Source organism: Garra rufa, chromosome 16, assembly GCF_049309525.1.
Source record: "Garra rufa chromosome 16, GarRuf1.0, whole genome shotgun sequence".
NCBI lineage: Eukaryota > Metazoa > Chordata > Actinopteri > Cypriniformes > Cyprinidae > Garra > Garra rufa.
Window position 1 is genome coordinate 27,696,038 of NC_133376.1, and position 19,601 is coordinate 27,715,638.

The window sequence follows — 19,601 nt, forward strand, 5'->3', positions numbered from 1 at the left end:
AAAACAACAACAACAACAACAACAACAACAACAACAACAACAACAACAACAAAACAGCTGTGGATCATTCATATGTTTGATTTACTTGCCTTTTCTTTGTATTTATTTTTCAAATTTACTAGCTTCTTTTGTATGTTATAAATACTTACAATAGGACACAATTATACCAAATAGACAGATCTTTAGTTCTTTTTGGTGGCCATCGTCCCTCCCGCTCTTTGTCCCTCCCACCTAGACATGAACAATCATTAGTCAGTGTATGAATAATAAGCTATTTAATCATATTTAAACAGATTCCACTCTTCTGATGGATCCCTTCAGCTGTCATCCTCCGTCTTCCCCTTATTGAAGTGTTTTACCTCCCTCTGACATGTTCGCCCATTACCCATATTTATTGATGCAATACCTCACTCTAGAGACCCGAGAAACTACTATGGCCCCTAGCTGCTTTGAAATCATGTCATTAGAGTAAATGTGTTTTGTAGAAATGTGTAGAGCTCACACAACAGTCATTATTGCCAGCCGCATACAACAAGTGCTTTATGGTTCAGACACATTTGTGTGTAATGAATTGTTTTGGGAATCTTTGGAGCATGTCTTGGGCAAATTCACAATAATAATCTAATATGTAAATACACAGATTCATTAGAAATTAGCTGATGATACTGTTATGATTACTGTGATAATAAATAAATGGATAACACAGGTTTCCCAAATCCTATCTTAAGCCTACTTCTATTTTCCAGTTATTTCATGCCTGTGTGAAAGGATTATGTGACTTCAATTCAGATTGTATAAGTGGTACTTTCTCCTTGCATTCAGGTCCGTTTCAGATTTTTAATTTGCATTTTGTTTATCTGCCACTTGATTGGACGTGTCATCCCACATTCCTCCAGCCAGAGCAGAGTGGAATGTGGACATTCAGTCTAATTAAAAGGATTAGATCCATCTGCCTAGTCTTGTGAAAACCTTATTTAATTCAGCTTATTGAATTTCGCATTGCTGTTTTCCTGTTTTATTCAAATTTACTCCACAGTGTATTTATTATTTAACAGGTTGAGAGAAAAACAAATACAAACATGGGTGCACAAGTGTTTTTGTGCATGGATATATAAGTACCAAGAAACTATACCAATATATATAATATATTTTATATATATATATATATATATATATATATATATATATATATATATATATATATATATATATATTTGTTTTTTTTCAACATTAAAGGGGCAGTTTACCCAAAAATGTAAATTACCCCATGATTTACGTACCCTCGAGTCCTACACTGTAAAAAAAAACATTCATTCATTAGGTGTAACATTCAACCCTAATCTATAAAAATGATAAGAAAAATAATAGAAAAAGCAGTTATTTCAACAACAACAACAAAAAAAAACATTAAAAAAAAAGTAATGCAGGGAATTCTGGGAATGTCAATTTACGGTTATTTACTGTGAATTTTACATTTGTTTTTAATTTCAAAAAATGGTATGCTACCGTAAAATTACATGCATTGAGTTTTCACCGTATATAGTAGGGGAACTTACCTTTAACCATTTAACAGTCTTTTACCATTAAATTCACAGTAATTTTTAACAGTGTATATGATTTCTTCTTTCAGATGAATAAAATCAGAGTTATATAAAAAAAAATGCTTCCAAGCTTTATAATGCCAGTAAATAGCTGTTGAGATTTTGAAGTCCAATAAGGTGCATCGATCCATCGTAAAAAGTGCTCCACACGGCTCTGGGAGGTTAATAAAGGCCTTCTGAAGCAAAGTGTGCGTTTGTGTAAGACAAATATCCATATTTAAAACTTTATAAACTATAATCTTTAGTTTGCACTAAAAGATGACATAGGACATGCTTGTCTCACAAATTTTGTTTACAGCAAAGGAAAACCAGTCTCATCTTGGATTATATCAGAATCCTCTGACATTTTTCTTTACAAATTCAATTTTGTTCTTCTAATTCGTGACCAGTGTTTTGTTTTGCTCTCTCATTTGCGCTTCCATGTTCGTCAATAGTTACATCCCATCTACATCCTACATCATCTGCTAAAACACTACTCACTACACAAACTACACAAACGCATTGGTTCATTTAAGAAGGCCTTTATTAACCACCTGAAGCCACGTGGAGCACGTTTTTCAGGATGGATGGATACACTTTATTGGACTTAAACAGCCATTCACTGCCATTATAAAGCTTGGAAGAGCCAGAACATTTTTCAAAATAACTCCAATTGTATTTGTATGAAAGAAGAAAGTCATATACACCTAGGACGGCTTGAGGGTGAGTAATTCAGTGGGTTATTTTTATTTTTGGGTGAACTATTCCTTTAAAATTTTTCTCTGCTTTTCCCCACTGGCATTCTTTTTTTTTTTTTTACCCCAAGGTGCCTTTAAGGTGATTTAGAAAGATCATTCTAAATCTCATGTAAACATGTTTTCATGTTTACATATTCTAAGCCAGTTTTGTTTTCCTCTCTCCTCTGCAATTCCATGTTCGTCACTAGTTCACCTACATCCTACTTCATCTGCTAAAACGCTACTCTCTCATGAGCATATGTATGACAGTTAAAGAAAGCTAGAGATTATGGTTTATTAAGTTTTAAATATGGATACTTTTTGTACACAAATGCATTGGTTTACTTACTTACTAACCATCTGGAGCCAATGACGTGGAACGCTTTTTTTTTTAAAGATGGATGGATGCACTTTATTGGACTTCAAAATACCAACAGCCATTCACTTCCATTATAAAGCTCGGAAGGGCCAGGACATTTTTTAATGTAACTACAATTGTATTTGTCTATAAGAAGAAAATCATATACACCCAGGATAGCTTGAAGGTGAATAAATCATATTTTTTTCTGCTATTCTCCACTGGCATTCTTTTTTCCCCCCCAAGGTTCCTTTAAGGTGATTTAGAAAGATCATTCTAAATCTAATGTAAACATGTAATGTTTGTACATTCTAAGCCATTTTTTATAATTATCAGCACATTGTAGTGCACGTAAACACTTTTAATGTTAGTTTTATGACAAACAAATCCAAATGTGCACCTAAAGGGCCCAATGACACCAAGAACAACAGCATTCTTTTTATTATCGGTGCGTGTTGCAGTTCTGTCATCAAAAAACTAATTCTGAAAGTGATTCCCAATGATACTGTTTCTCTGTGCCATTATAGTTAGGGTTGTAGTGTGGATACTTTTTTAAAACTATAGTAATCACCCTTGATGTGAACAGGCCTTGACTCTTCTTTCGCTAACAGATATATTAATAAATAAAACTGCTCCACAGGAGTTTCTCCACAGGGCATTGGGTACCTAGAGTGTTTAATGGCAGTATCAAAAATTCTCTCTGAGGTGAACACAGTTTGCTCGGGTGAAGTGAGCAATGTATCTCAAGAGGGAGTGCTTGTGGTGTGTTGAGGGATCTGGCAATGCTGTGACAGCTGTGGGAATAAAGTGAGTGAAAGTGTGAAAGCGAGTCTTTGGAGGTGTTTTCCGCTTTTCTAGGATGTCCCAGTGGCTATCTCAACAGCCTGAAAGTGAGATGAAAGTGGAAAGTTTGAAACGCTTGGACAAGGACAGAGAAATGCTGGAATTCTATGTGGATAATTGACATGCCACTGTGAGTACAACATCTGCTAAAATGAAGTAGAAAAATTCAGGGTTGTGATTTCTGAATATTAATCACCTCAGAAACCTCATGTTAGACACATCAAATGTCATTTTTGACAAGAAGAAGCTCTTGATGGCATTTCTACATAAGTTACTGTACAGCACAGGTTCAAACACAGAAATAAATGCAACATTTGAATTCAACATGCTATGAACCTTATAGGATTCATAAACAAATATCAAAGCCACCTTGAACCAGGTTTACATTCCTTTCATCCACTTCTCCTCCATCACAAATCTGCAGACAAAAACACGGCACATACAGTCGGTGTGATGCAAAACCCAAATCAGCATAACGCTCAGCTCTGCATAGAATTCCTCCACACGCATTTCTCCCCTCACACTCCCCCCCCTTCTGTCTTGCCTTCCTCCTCCTCCGGGGTGTCAGGGGATCTTTTAACAAAACAAATCTGAATGCAATGTCGAATTATTTCCACTTGACTCAGTGATGTATGAAGGGAGCACTGCAATTAGCAGCACTCTTTGATACTTCTCTCTCCAGTGATCCAGCAGACAAATGCATTACTATACTTGCACCCACTACAGTCCAAGCATTCGGATGTGGGTGGGAGTGAAATCTCAGCTGTTCTAACTAAACCCAAAACTCTAGAATGCCAAGAGTTGTGTGCTCCTGGGAGCACCAGACGTCTTGTGTTGGAGGAGCACGGCAAAGGGTTTAATGAATTATCCAGCTAAGGTGGGAAGCAATTAACCTACATTAGTTTGAGAAGTGTTGCTTGCTGTCACAGAGTACGCAAGACTGTTTGCTTCTGCAGTGAACTTATACTAGAATGTGGGCCTTGAGCTTGTTTAAAAGTACAACACTACACTGTGGCTACTAAAAGAAAAGTGTGTTAAAGATTATATTAAAGGAGAAGTTCACTTCCAGAACAAAAATGTACAGAGAATTTACTCACCCAATCATCTAAGATGTTCATGTCTTTCTTTCTTCAGTTGTTTTTTGAGTAAAACATTTCAGGAACGTTCTCCATATAGTGGACTTCTATGGTGCCCGTGAGTTTGAACTTCCAAATGCAGTTTGAATGCAGTTTCAAGAGCTCTAAATGATCCCAGCCGAGTAAGAAGGGTCTTATCTAGGAAATAATTTGTTATTTTCTAAAAAAAAAAAAAAAAAAAATAGTGTTTTATACTTTTTATACAATTTTATACTTTTTTTAACCTCAAACGCTCATCTTGTCTAGCTCTGTGTGAACTCTAACTCTGGAACGTGTATTCCAGTTCAAGACAGTTAAGGTAGGTCTTGAACTGTAATACGCAGAGCTACAGAAGACAAGCATTTGAGTTTAAAAAATATAAAACTGTAATTTTTTTTAGAAAATAACCGATTGTTGCACTAGATAAGACCCTTCTTCCTCGGCTGGGATTGTTTAGAGCCCTTTGAAGCTGCATTTTGGAGGTTTAAACTCGTGGGCACCATAGAAGTCCACTATATGGAGAACATTCCTGAAATGTTTTCCTCAAAAAACATAATTTCTTTACGACTGAAGAAAGAAAGACATGAACATCTTGGATGACAAGGGGGTAAGTAAATTAAAAATAATTTGTACATTTTTGTTCTGGAACTGAACTTCACCTTTAAGCAGCATAACTGTTTTCAACACTGATAATAAACGTTTATTGAGCATCAAATCAGCATATAAGTATGATTTCTAAATGATCATGTGATAATGAAAACTCCAGTAATTCTCCCATCACAGGAATAAATTACATTTTAAAAGAAATAGTTTTCATTAAAACCTGTTATTTTAAACTGTAATAATATTTCACAATATTACTGTTCCACTGTATTTTTGATCAAATAAATGCAGCCTTGGTAAACATGAGAGACTTGGCATGAGCAAAGATGGACAAGCTTAGCCAAAAGAAAGCTTAGCATTCAGTAGCTGTGTTTTCCAATGTTACCAGTTCTCAGATGGGAGAACAAAAACGGCCTTGAAAGGATTAGAAACCACTTGCTTGAGGAAAGAAATCCCCGCAGTCTAACCTGAGTGTGCCCTAAAGAGAGCAAGGGTGTACAGATGAAGCCTAACCTTTTGTACCTTGACAGATCAGTCTCTCTCAGAAAGGCCTTTGTAAGAACAATAGCTTATGGCGTTTGAACTTTAAAAGGGGCATCTGAGCAGCACAGACAAACCATTTCTGCTCATATAAGAACCAGAAGTGCATTAGAATCAGAATCAGACTCATTAAATGGTGAATATAAACACAGTTTAACGTTTACTAGATAAAAGAAAACTTTTAGGGTGTGTTCACACTTGTCATGTTTGATTCGATTCAAACTAACTCTGGTGCGATTGCTCCATTAGTGCGGTTCATTTGAGTAAGTGTGAATGCTGCCATCTGAACCCTGGTGACAATGAGCATACTTAGTCCAGCAGACGGCATTGTGTGTATTCAACTTAAAGCGGCAATCAGCAGACAGATCAGTGAATGAGTACTTGAGCGCTGCTTTAAGTCGAATGCACATTTTCCTTTTGTTTGGAGTATTTGGTGAGTTCTGTCACGAAATATACGTCCTTCAACCTATCAAGCAATTAAGTTGTGAACGTATCAATATGCCTTTAGGTTCGGTATCTTTAGGTTCGCTGTAAAAAATACCAAATGTATCAATTTCCTTTTTGGTCTAGACCAAACGAACCGAACTAGTGAACCGAAGTGTGAACACACCCTTAGTTTCTCTCAACAAAATTGATCACAAAATTTTGCATTATTTACTCACCCTCATGTTGTTTCGAACCATTTAACTTGCTTTTTTTCCCTAAAAACCAAAACGGAAATGTTGGTTTGTCTAAAGATTCCAAGTTTAGAAAGGACGCATAAGGAAAAAAGTGACAAAAAAGTACTTTTGTAAGGACAAAGCATAGCTTTGTGTGGGAAACAGAATTTCCACAAAACAAAAATCATAATACAGGTTTTAAACGACATGAGGGTGAATAAAAAAAATAACAGAATACTAATAACTTAATATGATGCAGGTCTGAAAGTTATTATAGCTGGTCTTGACAAGGCAAGGTCATATTTGGAGTAAAGGTACACATTTTGACAGCAAGAATAAAAATGTTTGGAATAAAGCTGACTGTTGTTGTTGAAAAACATGGGTTTAATTGGTCTTTTAAGAGTTAAAATGTTCTTTTTCATACTCCTACATTCATCAACACCTGAATAATAATAATAATAATAATAATAATAATAATAATAATAATAATAATAATAATAATAATAAAAACCCAATTATGAATGCTAAATGTTAAATTATGAATGCCCAGAGACTGGAGGGCCCAGGTAGTCTAAAACTTGCTACCTGATCTCATGATGAAAACGTTCCAACTTTTACAAGGCACGAAATAATATGGACCAACAAGTACATATCAAACCGTTTTCAACAGAAAGGAACACTAGAGTTGGTAAAACAGCAAGGTAGCTCAGCCCGCACATTGGACTTAGAATGCAGAATCCTTGGGTACAAATCCTGTAAAAAAACATGACTCACAATGAAAGAGCTAAAAAATGAAAGATCGCAAAAACAAACTAAAACGGCATGCTTGATATTGCGTTTTTACATCACATTCACTTTTGTTCATACTATCAGGTAGGTTTAGGTGTACTGCAGATGGTACGTTATTTGTAGAGATGCTCCGATCAGCATTTTTGGGGCCGATCACCGATTGCCGATCACTGCCGATCACAGAATGGCAGGGGAATGGGAATCTTTTATCTATAATCTAGCAGAGTTCGCACCATTTGTAGAAATGAAACTAACTCTAAATTAACTATATTAAAAAAAAAAACTGTAGAAATAGGATACAGACAAGATCTTGAAGAACCACCAAGTTAGGGTTGTAGAGGATAGTATTGTGTATCGACGATAGTTAGAGATATCGCCAGTTGCTGATGCCTTTGACGATAGCAAGACGATTATTATTATTATCCGTCAAAAAGGTGCCTAACTTTAGCGATGCAGTGCAGAGAGTCGGTTCTAGGATGCTTCAGAAACTTGGCGTGGTATAAACACACGCATAGAGTGGCCACGTCGCCTTAACGTGCCGCATGGGTAAGAGATTTATTCATCATACAGTGTAGATAGATAAACTGATTATAACGGGACTAGGCTACACTAGTTAGTGGTGAAGTTCTTTGATAATGTAAATGTTCTTTGCTTGTTATTTGTAGCTGCTTTTTAAGATGATGTAAGGATTATATTATCCAGCATTGCACAGTCATTAGGTTAAAGGTAGTAAAATGTGGTTTAGGCTGAATTAAATACGATATATCAGAATCCGTCTGTATATAGGAAACATAAACATTCACCTCAGTAACATTTATATGCGTTCATTAGAATTACGATGCGATAAAATGGCGCTAAACATACGCACGTGAATTACACGGGCACCGTTTCTCCTCATTCTATATGAACTGAACTACAACATGAACTGATGACAACAATCAGACATACAGCGGTAACATTATTGCAATATGACGGGTAAAGAAAGATACATTCATTTACATTCAAGCACGCACATTTACCACTCACTGAAGATAGCAGAGAATGAAACCGAAAGTAAACTTGAACTTCACAGGCAAAACAACAGTCAGCGCTCTGTACACGCACAACTTAGTCACATGCCCAATAACAAGACTACCCTTACAAAACGAATAAGCAATTTAGTACTCCGCTCTGCTGTTGTTTACCTGTGCACCGTGCATGCACGTGTGAAAAAGTCGCGCAAGTAATTTACGTCAAGTGATCGGCTTTTTTGATCGGCGCTTTTGGGGTTCGCCGATCAAGCTATTTTAAGCCAATATCGGCCGATCATGATCGGTGGCCGATCAATCGGAGCATCACTAGTTATTTGAAAGCGTCAAATTAGTTATAGCGCCACTCAACGGACATTTCAAGTCAGAAATGTGATGGCACGTACAAAACCAACATCACATAAAACGTACTGTATGTACATTCATCTGTTCCAGGAAAAAAACACGAACACTCTTTTAGTGCCACTCAGAGCACATTTCAGAGATAACGTTTTCGTCATGAGATCAGGTTGAAAACTTGAATGAATTTATGAAATCACACATAATTCCCACACGTGCCTATTAAGTTTCTCTCCAGAAGCCCCTCTTCAACTTTGGTGCACCACTGTTCCTTCCCTCCATCAATAACAATCAGAGAAAAACAAATGAACTCTAAACCCCTCATTGCTCCTGACCACACAAGAATACATAAACACAATGTTAACCAGGCCACATTCTTCTGGGTTAATTTCACACTTGAACTGCTAGGTAGTTTGTTTCTATGCATTTGGCTTTATTCACAAAATGTGCATATCATTTCTCAGACATGAGAATCACAAATACAATCAATCGATATGAAGTTTTAATGAAGGAGCAGAGTTCACTGCTCTTTGTCCAAACCAAATCACAGCACGACTCCAAGTTTAGATGCTACATCACTCACTTTATCACCTTTCATTTGCAGCCACTTACTCTTTAAGTATAGTGCGGTAAACCAATTTCACATCCTGATTTCATATGTCAGCCGTTAGGAGACCTTATCTAAAATGCTTTACATGGCAAAAGGACACCATCACTCTTTGACAAACATGACAACATGACAGCTATTTTCCACGACAGACCCTAACCTAGATGACGCAGCCGATAAAGAACAACAGCAGCGTAAACACTGAGGGAAAGTCAACATCTCTTCACATCAGTCAGACAAGATGCAGGATGGTCTTTAATGCCATTCTCTGTAACCCTGGAAATACTGGCTGTGTATGTTCTACCCTGGAGACAGTGCTTAAAAAAAACATATGCTTAATGAAAAATGTATGTTTGTGAACATCAATTTTATAACATTTCACAAGGCAACACATATTTGAGAAAAAACAAACAAACAAAAGCGTCTAGAAGTGCAGGAAGAAAAAAACATTGAGGCAACACGCTGTATACTATTAACCAGAACGTACTATTACTCCAAACGTAGTAGTGACACTATGACATCCTCACAGCCAGAAACTAAAGTTCAATCTAGTAATCTAAATACTACTAAGTACCTAAATACTTTGACACTTTAACAGTGTGGTGCATTCAAGCAAGTCAATGTGCCTCAAACTATGGAGTATGTTTACCACAGGGAAAAAAGCAAATGATGCTGAACAACGACTGTATGATTTTGAGATGCATCTTTTCATACTGAAGAGAACTGAGGGACTCATATGCAACTATAACAGAAGGTTCAAACGCTCACTGATGCTCCAGAATGAAAAATGATGCATTAATTTGAAGATCAGGGTAAATTTAACTTATTTTGTCTTCTGGGGAACATTTAAGTATCTTCTGTAGCTTCTAAAGGGCAGTACTAAATGAAAAAAATGTACACATCATTCTGTTCAAAAGTTTTCACCCTCAGCTCTTAATGCATTTCCTTTTGAAACATCAGTGAACATTTGAACCTTCTGTAATAGTTGCATATGAGTCCCTCAGTTGTCTTCAATGTGAAAAGATGGATCTCAAAAGCATACAGTCATTGCTGGAAAGTGTTCAAATACACAAAAATGCTGAAAAACCAAAGAATCTGTGGGACCTAAAGGCCTTTTCTTTTAACTGTTCAGACAAACAAGGGACTCATGAACAACCCTACTATCATTTATAAATAAATGGATAAAGCGTTTTAATTAAAAATTCTTTAAAAATAAATTGTCTTGGGTTTTCTAGAAGCTGGTTGACAGGAATAAATATTAGCTGTATTATTATTATAGTTGTGTTAGTTGTAGATTATGTATGTATGTTGAGCTAAACAGGAGGCAACAAAGAGATAAACCCAGAGCAGAAAGACAAATGGGCTTTTAAAGAAAACAGCGCTGGTTGATTTATACTCATCTTCCAGTGCTGTAAAAATGTACACATGCTGGGAACAAAGCAATTAGACAACTGCTCAAAGTTGCTCACACCTAGAGCTTGACGTTTTGCCAGCAAGCTGCCAGAGAGCAGGCATACAGCAAGACGAAGAGCTACCGGTAAACAAGAGCGCAGGGTTATCTTTATACGTAAGCCACACAATTATTTCTTCAAACATTTTCAATCAAATGTGACAATGGACACTGCTGAGCAAGGGGAAAGCGGGAGAAAATGTAAAGGGACTAAACAGGGTGATAGGGCCAGAGATCACAGAATTGCCATGCTAACTTGGCCTAGTTGTACTTGAAAGACGGCATTATCAGGTGTAGAAACACACTCAAGAGTCTCAAAATGAACCACGGGAAGATTAAAAAGTGGAACGTCTGAGGAAAAGACATTTAGTGTCTATAAACTTCTTATCTGCTAGCTATGGAAATGGTCATTGGCTCTTTATGCCACTGTCAAGTGCGGCTCCTGCAAGCAGGGAGATTGTGTGCTGTCATATGGGAATGTGCACAAATGCGTACAAAAATCCAATGAAACATCAAGATGGAAATTCTTTTCTTGTAGATATGAAAATACAGTAACACATGTTTAGCGTGTTGGGAATTCTGCTTTAACTTTTTATAGGTGGGCAGCCTGTTCTCTCACTGACTTTTGCCACTCTGCAACCCCAAGCAACTTATTTCATCATTACAATGTGACCTTTTCATGTCATGTTGAGCTTGTCCAGCTATTAATGTTAATGGCAAAGCTCTGAGCATTCATATACACCACAGCTGCTAGGCTCCATCAAAACCTGACATGCAGGAAAAAGACAAAGAGGTCAGAGGCAGAAAGGTCAACATAAGGAAAAAGAAGAGGACATGTGACTTTTTGACAAGCCCATATGTAATGTTATACACCTTATTTTTACGTAAAAAAAGGAAAGAACTCGCGGAACTTGGAGGTGCTATAAGAGAGAAAAAACATCAAAATTGCTGTACTTATGCAACCATTTGTCATATTGAAAATTACTGTCCACGTCCTTCGTCCAAAGTGCCACAAGTGTCTATAAGGACATTTGCGTATTTCAAAAAAACATGGCTGCTATTTGCCGATGAAGGGCACCTATTAGACATGGTTAACGGAGGCCGATTGTTTGTTAAATGATTAAGAAGACGTAAAAACCTACTTTTGCTAACTAATTCTAGGTTTTTTGTTCAGTCTAAGTAAAACAAAACAATGCAGAACAATTTTTAATTCTTTAGCTTAATAATTATCATTAAACTGTTGAAATGTACTCTTTGGGAAGCTATAACGGGGTAATTTAGAAAAAGGGCCTGTCCGAATTGACCTAAAATCCTATAAAGCCTAAAGAAAAACTCAAAACATCACGAAACTTGGTGAGCACATATGATAACAGTCATAAACGTTACAAAACATAATATTTCTATGGTAAATTACTTGTATTGGCAAACAAAGGCCTTCTACATAATGCCTTTTTGAATATGTGCTTCAATGGCCTAAAGTGCTTGAACCCTGGTTTATACATCATCTGAAAGCTGAATAAAAGCTGAAAATATTTGGCCGAGATAAAGTTGTTCAATGAAGTTCAGATTACTAATCAAACATTAATCATTTGGTTCAAATCTTACATTCTCAAAACAAACCTCACAAAACAGCTTACTTTCACATTGAAAAATAAGGTGGATTCAACTATTTGGAAGAGGAATTCCCAACAACCCCAGTTTTTATCTTCACTGTGGAATTGGTATGGCTTTCAAAGGTTATCATCCTTCTTGATTCTCACAGATTCCAATGTAATTGTGTGTCAGCTAAAGGAATGAAATATCAGCCTCGGGGCATGAAATATGTGCTGCTTTGAAGCATTATTTAAAATACTGACATGTAAAAACACAACAAAGACCTGAAGTGACAAATGAAATGTGCTGAGATGCCTTATCCTACACAAGTGTTTATTAAGATGGACCAGATACAATGTGAAACCCCACTGTTGGAATTGAGGAGAGCTGGAGGGGTTTGCTGTACGATTCCATTTGAAATCCACCTACATGCTAGAATCAATAACAGTGTTGGTGATTGTAAATATCTATATAATGCTACAACAGCAAATAATATGCAATCAATAACCATTGAAATGATAATAAAAGGCACATAAAGGCTGAAAGATTACTGTGATTATTTATGTACGCTGATGTATATACTAACAGAGAAAGCCTTTTTTCTTCTTTATACCAACCACCCTGTGATTGCATTTTACCCATCATGTTAAATGTTAGATGTCAGATGTGTTGCTGTCTACGCAGGTTCAGAAAGCTCTGGGATTTCATCAAAAATATTTTAATTTCTGTTCAGAAGATGAATGAAGGTCTTATGGGTAATTAATGACAGAATTTTCATATTTGGGTGAACTATCCCTTTAAGTGGTATTTAGCATTTCACTCCCACACTGATTCCAAAAGCCCAATCTAACACTCTTTTAAGTAACTAAGTTGGTTTGGATGCTTGCCCTTATCTGACTTAATATGGCACTGAAGGAATTAAGTGCTGTCTGTCAACATTAATGTTCATGAAAGCGTTCCTCAATCAAGTAGTAGTAACTAATTCAAATAGAGCAAGTGTGTGTCTAATCACAAAGAAAAAGAAGTTCCACAGAAGTATGAAAATGCATGTGTGAGAGCAGATAAAGGCCACAGAGATTGGATTTAAAGAGGAGAGTGGCATCTTTATGCATGAGGGCTTGAGATATGAGCAGGCACATACCGGGGAGATTCATGCTCTCTCAACAGCCTCACAAAACCCTTTGACATCCAAAACGGCATTCAGAATTATATGAACACTTCTCTGAAAGACCATTTAAGATTTGGATCTATGAAGAGACTTTCTAATCATACGGATCTATGTAAGCACTGACTCTTGACATCAAACTAAATCACTGTGGCATTCTTGTCATCTGTGGTTTGGATGATTATCGATCTGAAGATTTGATATGCACCGTAACAGCAGACAATTAACAATCAAAACTATTTACAATGCAATGGAACTGCCATTCTGAAACAGTTCAAACAAGGACATACTAAAATACAAAGGGTACTGTCTAAATACCACTGAAAAAAGGAAACAGCAAACCTTTGAAATGAAGTTGCTGGTCTTTAGTGTGTCATTGTGGATCAGGAAGAGGGTCATCACAGATACTTGAGACTGTAATTCAATCCTCTCTGGATAAAAAAAGACAATCAGGCTTAATTGTTATGTGCACAATATTCAAATAGGGACGTTCTCTTATAGTGAGAGAGTGATCTACATAGAGAACCAAATGAGTGAAGATGTAAAACACCCCTTAGCTATGTAAGAACTTGATTAGCTGTCTAAACATCTCTTTGCTGCATTTAGACTATCACAGCTTTTATGATTACTTTATGTTGTAGATTTAACTCAGTCTGTTTGCAGTTAAGGGCTGTCATTTAACATGTCGAAATATTCCAATTTATATTCATTTATATTTATAAAATGACAAGATAAAAAAATAAAATTTAATCACTCCTTCAGATTTATATATGTGGCCCTAGACCACAAATCCAGACATAAGGGTCAATTATAAATAATCTTTCTATTGATGTATTGTTTGTTATGATAGGACAATATTTGGAGATATAACTATTTGAAAATCTGAAATCTAAGGAGGGGAAAATATCTAAATTCTGAGAAAATTGCTTTTAAAGTTCTTAGCAATGTATATTACTCATCAAAAATAGGTTTTGATATATTTACGATAGGAAATTTACAAGATCTCTTTATGGAACATGATCTTTACTTAATATCCTAATGTTTTTTGGCATACAAGAAAAATCTATAATTTTGATCCATACAATGTATTTTTGGCTTTTGCTACAAATATACCCATGCTACTTAATACTGGTTTTTGGTCCAGGGTCACATATTAAAACAAACATAAGATAATTTAGAGACATTACATTAATGCATTAATCAGTGTATCTTTTTTTAAATGCACACAACAAGTCTAAACCCTTTGGATCGGAACAGATTTGCGAATAAATGCTCAGTGGTACCTGCTGGTGGATTCATTTGAGATCTGCAGCACTACAGTGGAGTGTTTCAAGAAGGCAACAGGACTCCTGAGGCTGTGAAGGACAACAGAGACAGACAACGGGTACAAACGGGTGACTTAACAGCTTGATTTGTGGCCGAGCCATAGCAGCCAATAGGGCAAAGATGTCACAGCAATTGATATTCGACTATATTTGGTTTCCACTTCTATGCCCCTTCATGGTGTTTGGTCCCAGCAGGGTGACGGATGGATCTCCAGCTCCATATGTCAGCAGTCCTATAGGGCTCTTTGTGTCAACCTACAGCCATGTGAGCACCATACACAAGGGAAACCAGAAAATCAGATCAGCATAAAAGTGTTACGGCAGTATTGGCAACCCTAAGCTGTGGGGTACAAACACAGTCAAAATATATGTATTGTAAAAAATACTTAATACTACAAAATTTCTAATTTAATTGAGAGTCGCCAGATGCTATAATTGCTGATTACTCACTAAAATTCCCACATATCATGTTTTCATGCCATTTTAAGTCACAAAGTGCTTATATCTAAGTGTGTGAGTTGTTTACTTATTTTTCAAATCAGTCTTCCCATCAACTCATTCTATTGTTTATTCAGACTGATTCGGGAATGCAGAGCACGCACAAACACGAGGTGGGATTTATCCTACCTGATCTCATGAGGAAAACATAACCTGTGGGAACTTTTTCACAAGATGCAAGATATGTACCAATAAGTACATATCACTGCAGTTTCCAACAGAAATGAACAATAGGGGCAGTAAAACTGACTATTTATAATCGTTTACATACACAGTTATGATTTCAACTCCATATGTATCACCTTTTCCTACTCAATAGTATTGGTAGGTTTAGGGTTAGGTTCAAGGGGTTCAATTTCAACGAGAGGGGATAATAATTCAGCAGGGGGTCGAACATGGACACAACACCGGACTTAACAAGCTTGCTCAGTAGCTCAGCCTGCACAGAATAGGACTTACACCGTGTCCTAACTACACGCGACGCAACAAGATTCTAGCAACAAGCAGCTGCGACATTGCAGAAATAGAAACTGTTTCTTAAATAGAAATTTTGCGTGTCGCCGACGTGGCTAGTTAGGAAATTAACTAATTTTCCAAAAATGGAAAATATACCTTTTATTGTGTGTCGCGGTGTCACATCGCATTTAGTTAGAACAGTGTTAGGATGCGGAATCCTTGGGTATGAATTCTGTGAAAACATGACTCAAGATTAAAGAGCTGAAAGATGAGAGATCGAAAAAACAAGCTAAAATGACATGCTTGCGTTTTTACGTCACATTCGCTTTTGTTCATACTATCGGGTAGGTTTAGATGTAGTGCAGATGGTACATTGTTTTAAAACATCACAGAGCATTACAGTTATAGAACCACTTACTGGACATTTGAAGTCAGAACTGCGGTGACATGCACAAAACCAATGTCACATAGGAGAGAGTGGGGTGATTTGTGCCAGGGGGGAAGTAGTTCCACCCCTTGTTTCTAGAAAACCATAGAAGAAATTGGTCATGTGACCACATACTTTTGAAGAGCCATCCAATTTACCTATCCCCCAAAGAAGAGAGACACATGGCATGAGAGCTTTTTGCCTTGCAAAGTAAAATTTATATGATCAAGGTTTTTTGATTGTTGTGTCTGAACAATTATAGACATGTTTGAAAATATTTTACACATGTTTTAGTGCTTTAGTTGGCTACACAGTGAGTCTATACAGTTAGCATAATTTAGCTCTAAACTGCTGGATCATGCTAGTCTTTCAAAATTGTCGGGCTGGGGTGATTTGTGCCAAAGGGGCAGGGTTAAGTTGTGCCAGAGTTCTGCCGCACCGGGGGCAAGTTGTGCCACAAGACCACTTTTTTCTGAAAGCTATAATTCTGAAGCAGTTTATTTCAGATCCAAAGTTATTGTTCCCAGAGATGCACAACATCCTGAAATATATGTACATGCTTAAATTGGAGGGATTACTGTCATGGCTTCACTATAAAGTCACTTTGAGTAAAAACTGGGACAACTCACCCCACTCTCCCCTACAGCATACCATATGTTGGTTCATCTGTTCCATGGAAAAAAAGAACTTGCGAAAAGGTTCCCACAGGTACGTTTTCGTTATGAGATCAAGTTGGATTTATCGCATGAACCAATCACAGCCGATCATAACCAGTCATATCCAATCATATTGCGATGGAGGCAAGGCATGACTTGCATGACCCATTCATTTTCAATTACCCCCCACCAAACTCACGGCACGCTTAATGGAGTCTGTTAAAACTCAAAGGTCTCAAAAGGCCAGAGAGACGTGGACTCTCAATGTAACTTTACCTGCTGCTGTCGCTGTTGGACAATGTTTCTTTAGGAAAATTAACGATTTATACACTTTTTTAATCCTATATTTTGTAATATTGGCAATGTTTTATTTTTGTACAAAAATTTTTGACACTGCCTCCCTATAGATAAATAGATAGATAGACAAAGCAGAATTTTTGGTTGGATTCATTCTGGGATGTTTTCTGAGGCAATGAATTTCACAGTCATAACAAAGAACAGAAATACAGAGGGGTTGCTTGTGTTTTCAAGCTTCACATTTCTGATTCATTTTTTTAACAGGCTCTAATGCGTCTTTCATAAGCCAGGCAGCGTACACCAGAAGCACAAAGATAATTGTAGAGGTGAGCGTTTAATCTCACGTGTTTTCCCCTGAAAAGATTAAAAAGAGCGAGACCTTTATCTCCTTAGGAGACGGTGGTATCAGCGGTGTCATCCGTTGAGAAGATGAATGACTCCAGCTGAGGTAATTTGATGGTCAGGAGCCACAAGTAATTTTTCATTCAGAATGAAATTTCTCATGTGGTGCCTTTTCATCTCGAGTTTACAAAGGCAAAAACAGCCCCTTTCTTTTTTTTTTCTTCAACACCCTGCTGAATAGAATTTCCATGCTGGTCTGAGATGGTTCATGAAGGTTTGGTTTAGATTGAATTAAAACGTAATTTAAACAAATGCATTATAATTACTTAAAATATTTACCTATTTTATACCTGTTTGCAATGCTAGATGAACAAACATTTCACTGTTTAAATTTTAAATTGTTTTAAATATTTAAGTGCTTCAATTAGAGCAGGTGTCATGTATATACTGTACGAGTACATTAAAGTAAATAGTATTTACCATTATAATCCAGCTTTTAAATATTAATATGAAAGCTAGCATATGTTATAAGCACTCATGTTTTTAGATCCCCTTTATTCCCCTTTATTCAAGTACACACATATATCTGTGCATTGAACCAAATCCTAAAAGTGGTTATCCCTCCACGCTGAGAAAAAGAGAGAGAGAAAAAAATAACTAACATAAACAAAGCCAGGAAAAAACCTCCATCCCCCTCTCTGATCTCTCAGATCCTCCTCTTTCTGCTCCGCTTCTCAGTGGGCTCACCGCACGCCATCTCCCAGCCTTCAAATGCGCTGCTGGCCCTTTAAATCCTCTCCATTATAATTCCTGGAGCGAGCAGCTGGCCATAAAAAAAGAGCGAGAAAGAAAGGGAAAAGCACATAGTCTCTTCAAAACACAAACCCAGACACACACAGACATGCTTGCTCTCTCACCTATTCTCCCTGACATCTGAGGGTGGGGGGGCCACTGTGGAGGATTTTCCAGCCAGCAGAAGTGAGCAGGGAGGAAGGCAGAAGAAGTTTCTTCACAGACAGGCACGGATCACTCTGCAAGACAATGCATTCCTGTCGAGTTTTACCTGCTCCTCTTTGGATTTGGTAATTCTGTAGACTGTAAGTTCTTCAAACGGTCTGAGAAAGAGAGAGAGACTGAGCAAGAGAATGCTCCCTCAGGTCATAAGGATTTTATACATCTTGTCTTTTTTCTTTTTCCAAGGGGGCTTTATCAGGTAAGACAAGCAGTGGTTTTTGATAGCATGCATGTATTTGCTGTGTGGTTTTATTGTAAGAAACATCATATTGATTTCTTTTTTTCTTCTTCTTCTTAAGTGTAATACTTGGGGGAGATTTTGGATCAAACGTAAAAAATTGCATCACTCTACTTGGACTGTAAACTAAACTTTTTATATTTCAAAATCATGACTGGTGAATTTTAACTTTCTGAAAAGAAAGTAGTCAGTCTATGGAAATGTGGTCATTTTCAAAGAAAAATGCAGTGCTCCTCTCGTGCCAATTCAAGCAAACTGAAAGGAGAGATGATGAAAGCTGCTGAAATAAGCTCTTTGTAAAATAAATAAATAGAAACTGCTTATATATTTTTGTATATATATACAAAAGTTTGTGATCAGTAAGATTTTTAATGTTTTTTAAAAACGTTTATTATGCTCATCAAGGCTGCATTTATTTAAGCAACAAAATAAAGAAAAAAATTTAATTTTCAAAATATTATTTCAATTTAACATAACTGTTTTCTCTGTTTCTATATTTTAACATGTATTTAATTCCTGTGATACAAATCTGAATTTTCAGCATCATTACTCAAGTCTTTAGTGTCACATGATCCTTCAGAAATCATTCTAATATGCTGATTTATTATCAATGTTGAAAACAATTGTGCTGCTTAATATTTTGTTGGAACCTATGATTTTTTCCCAGGATTTTTTAACAAAATAAAACGTTGAAATGAACAGCGTTTATTTAAAATAGAAATCTTTTGTAACAATTTTTATAACTACCATCTAAAAGCTCGGAGTAAGTAAATTGATTTGAAAGAAATTAATACTTTCATTCAGCAAGGATGTGTTAAATTGATAAAAAAGTGATAGCAAAGACTTATATTGTTAGAAAAGATTTATATTTTGAATAAATACTGTTCTTTTAAACTTTTTAATCATCAAAGAATTCTGAAAAAGATAACAGGTTGCAAAAAA

The 19,601-nt window shown here is 36.5% G+C and overlaps 1 protein-coding gene across 1 annotated transcript in view; it reads left to right on the plus strand.

Moving 5' to 3' along the window:
• Positions 1-18,258: 18,258 nt before the first annotated feature.
• The window catches only part of glra4a (glycine receptor, alpha 4a), a 55,855-nt gene continuing 54,512 nt past the window's right edge, over positions 18,259-19,601 (plus strand). The window contains exon 1 of the mRNA XM_073820456.1: positions 18,259-18,620. Coding sequence (XP_073676557.1) covers positions 18,553-18,620 — 68 coding nt within the window. The 5' untranslated portion in view covers positions 18,259-18,552. The remainder of the gene's footprint in view (positions 18,621-19,601) is intronic.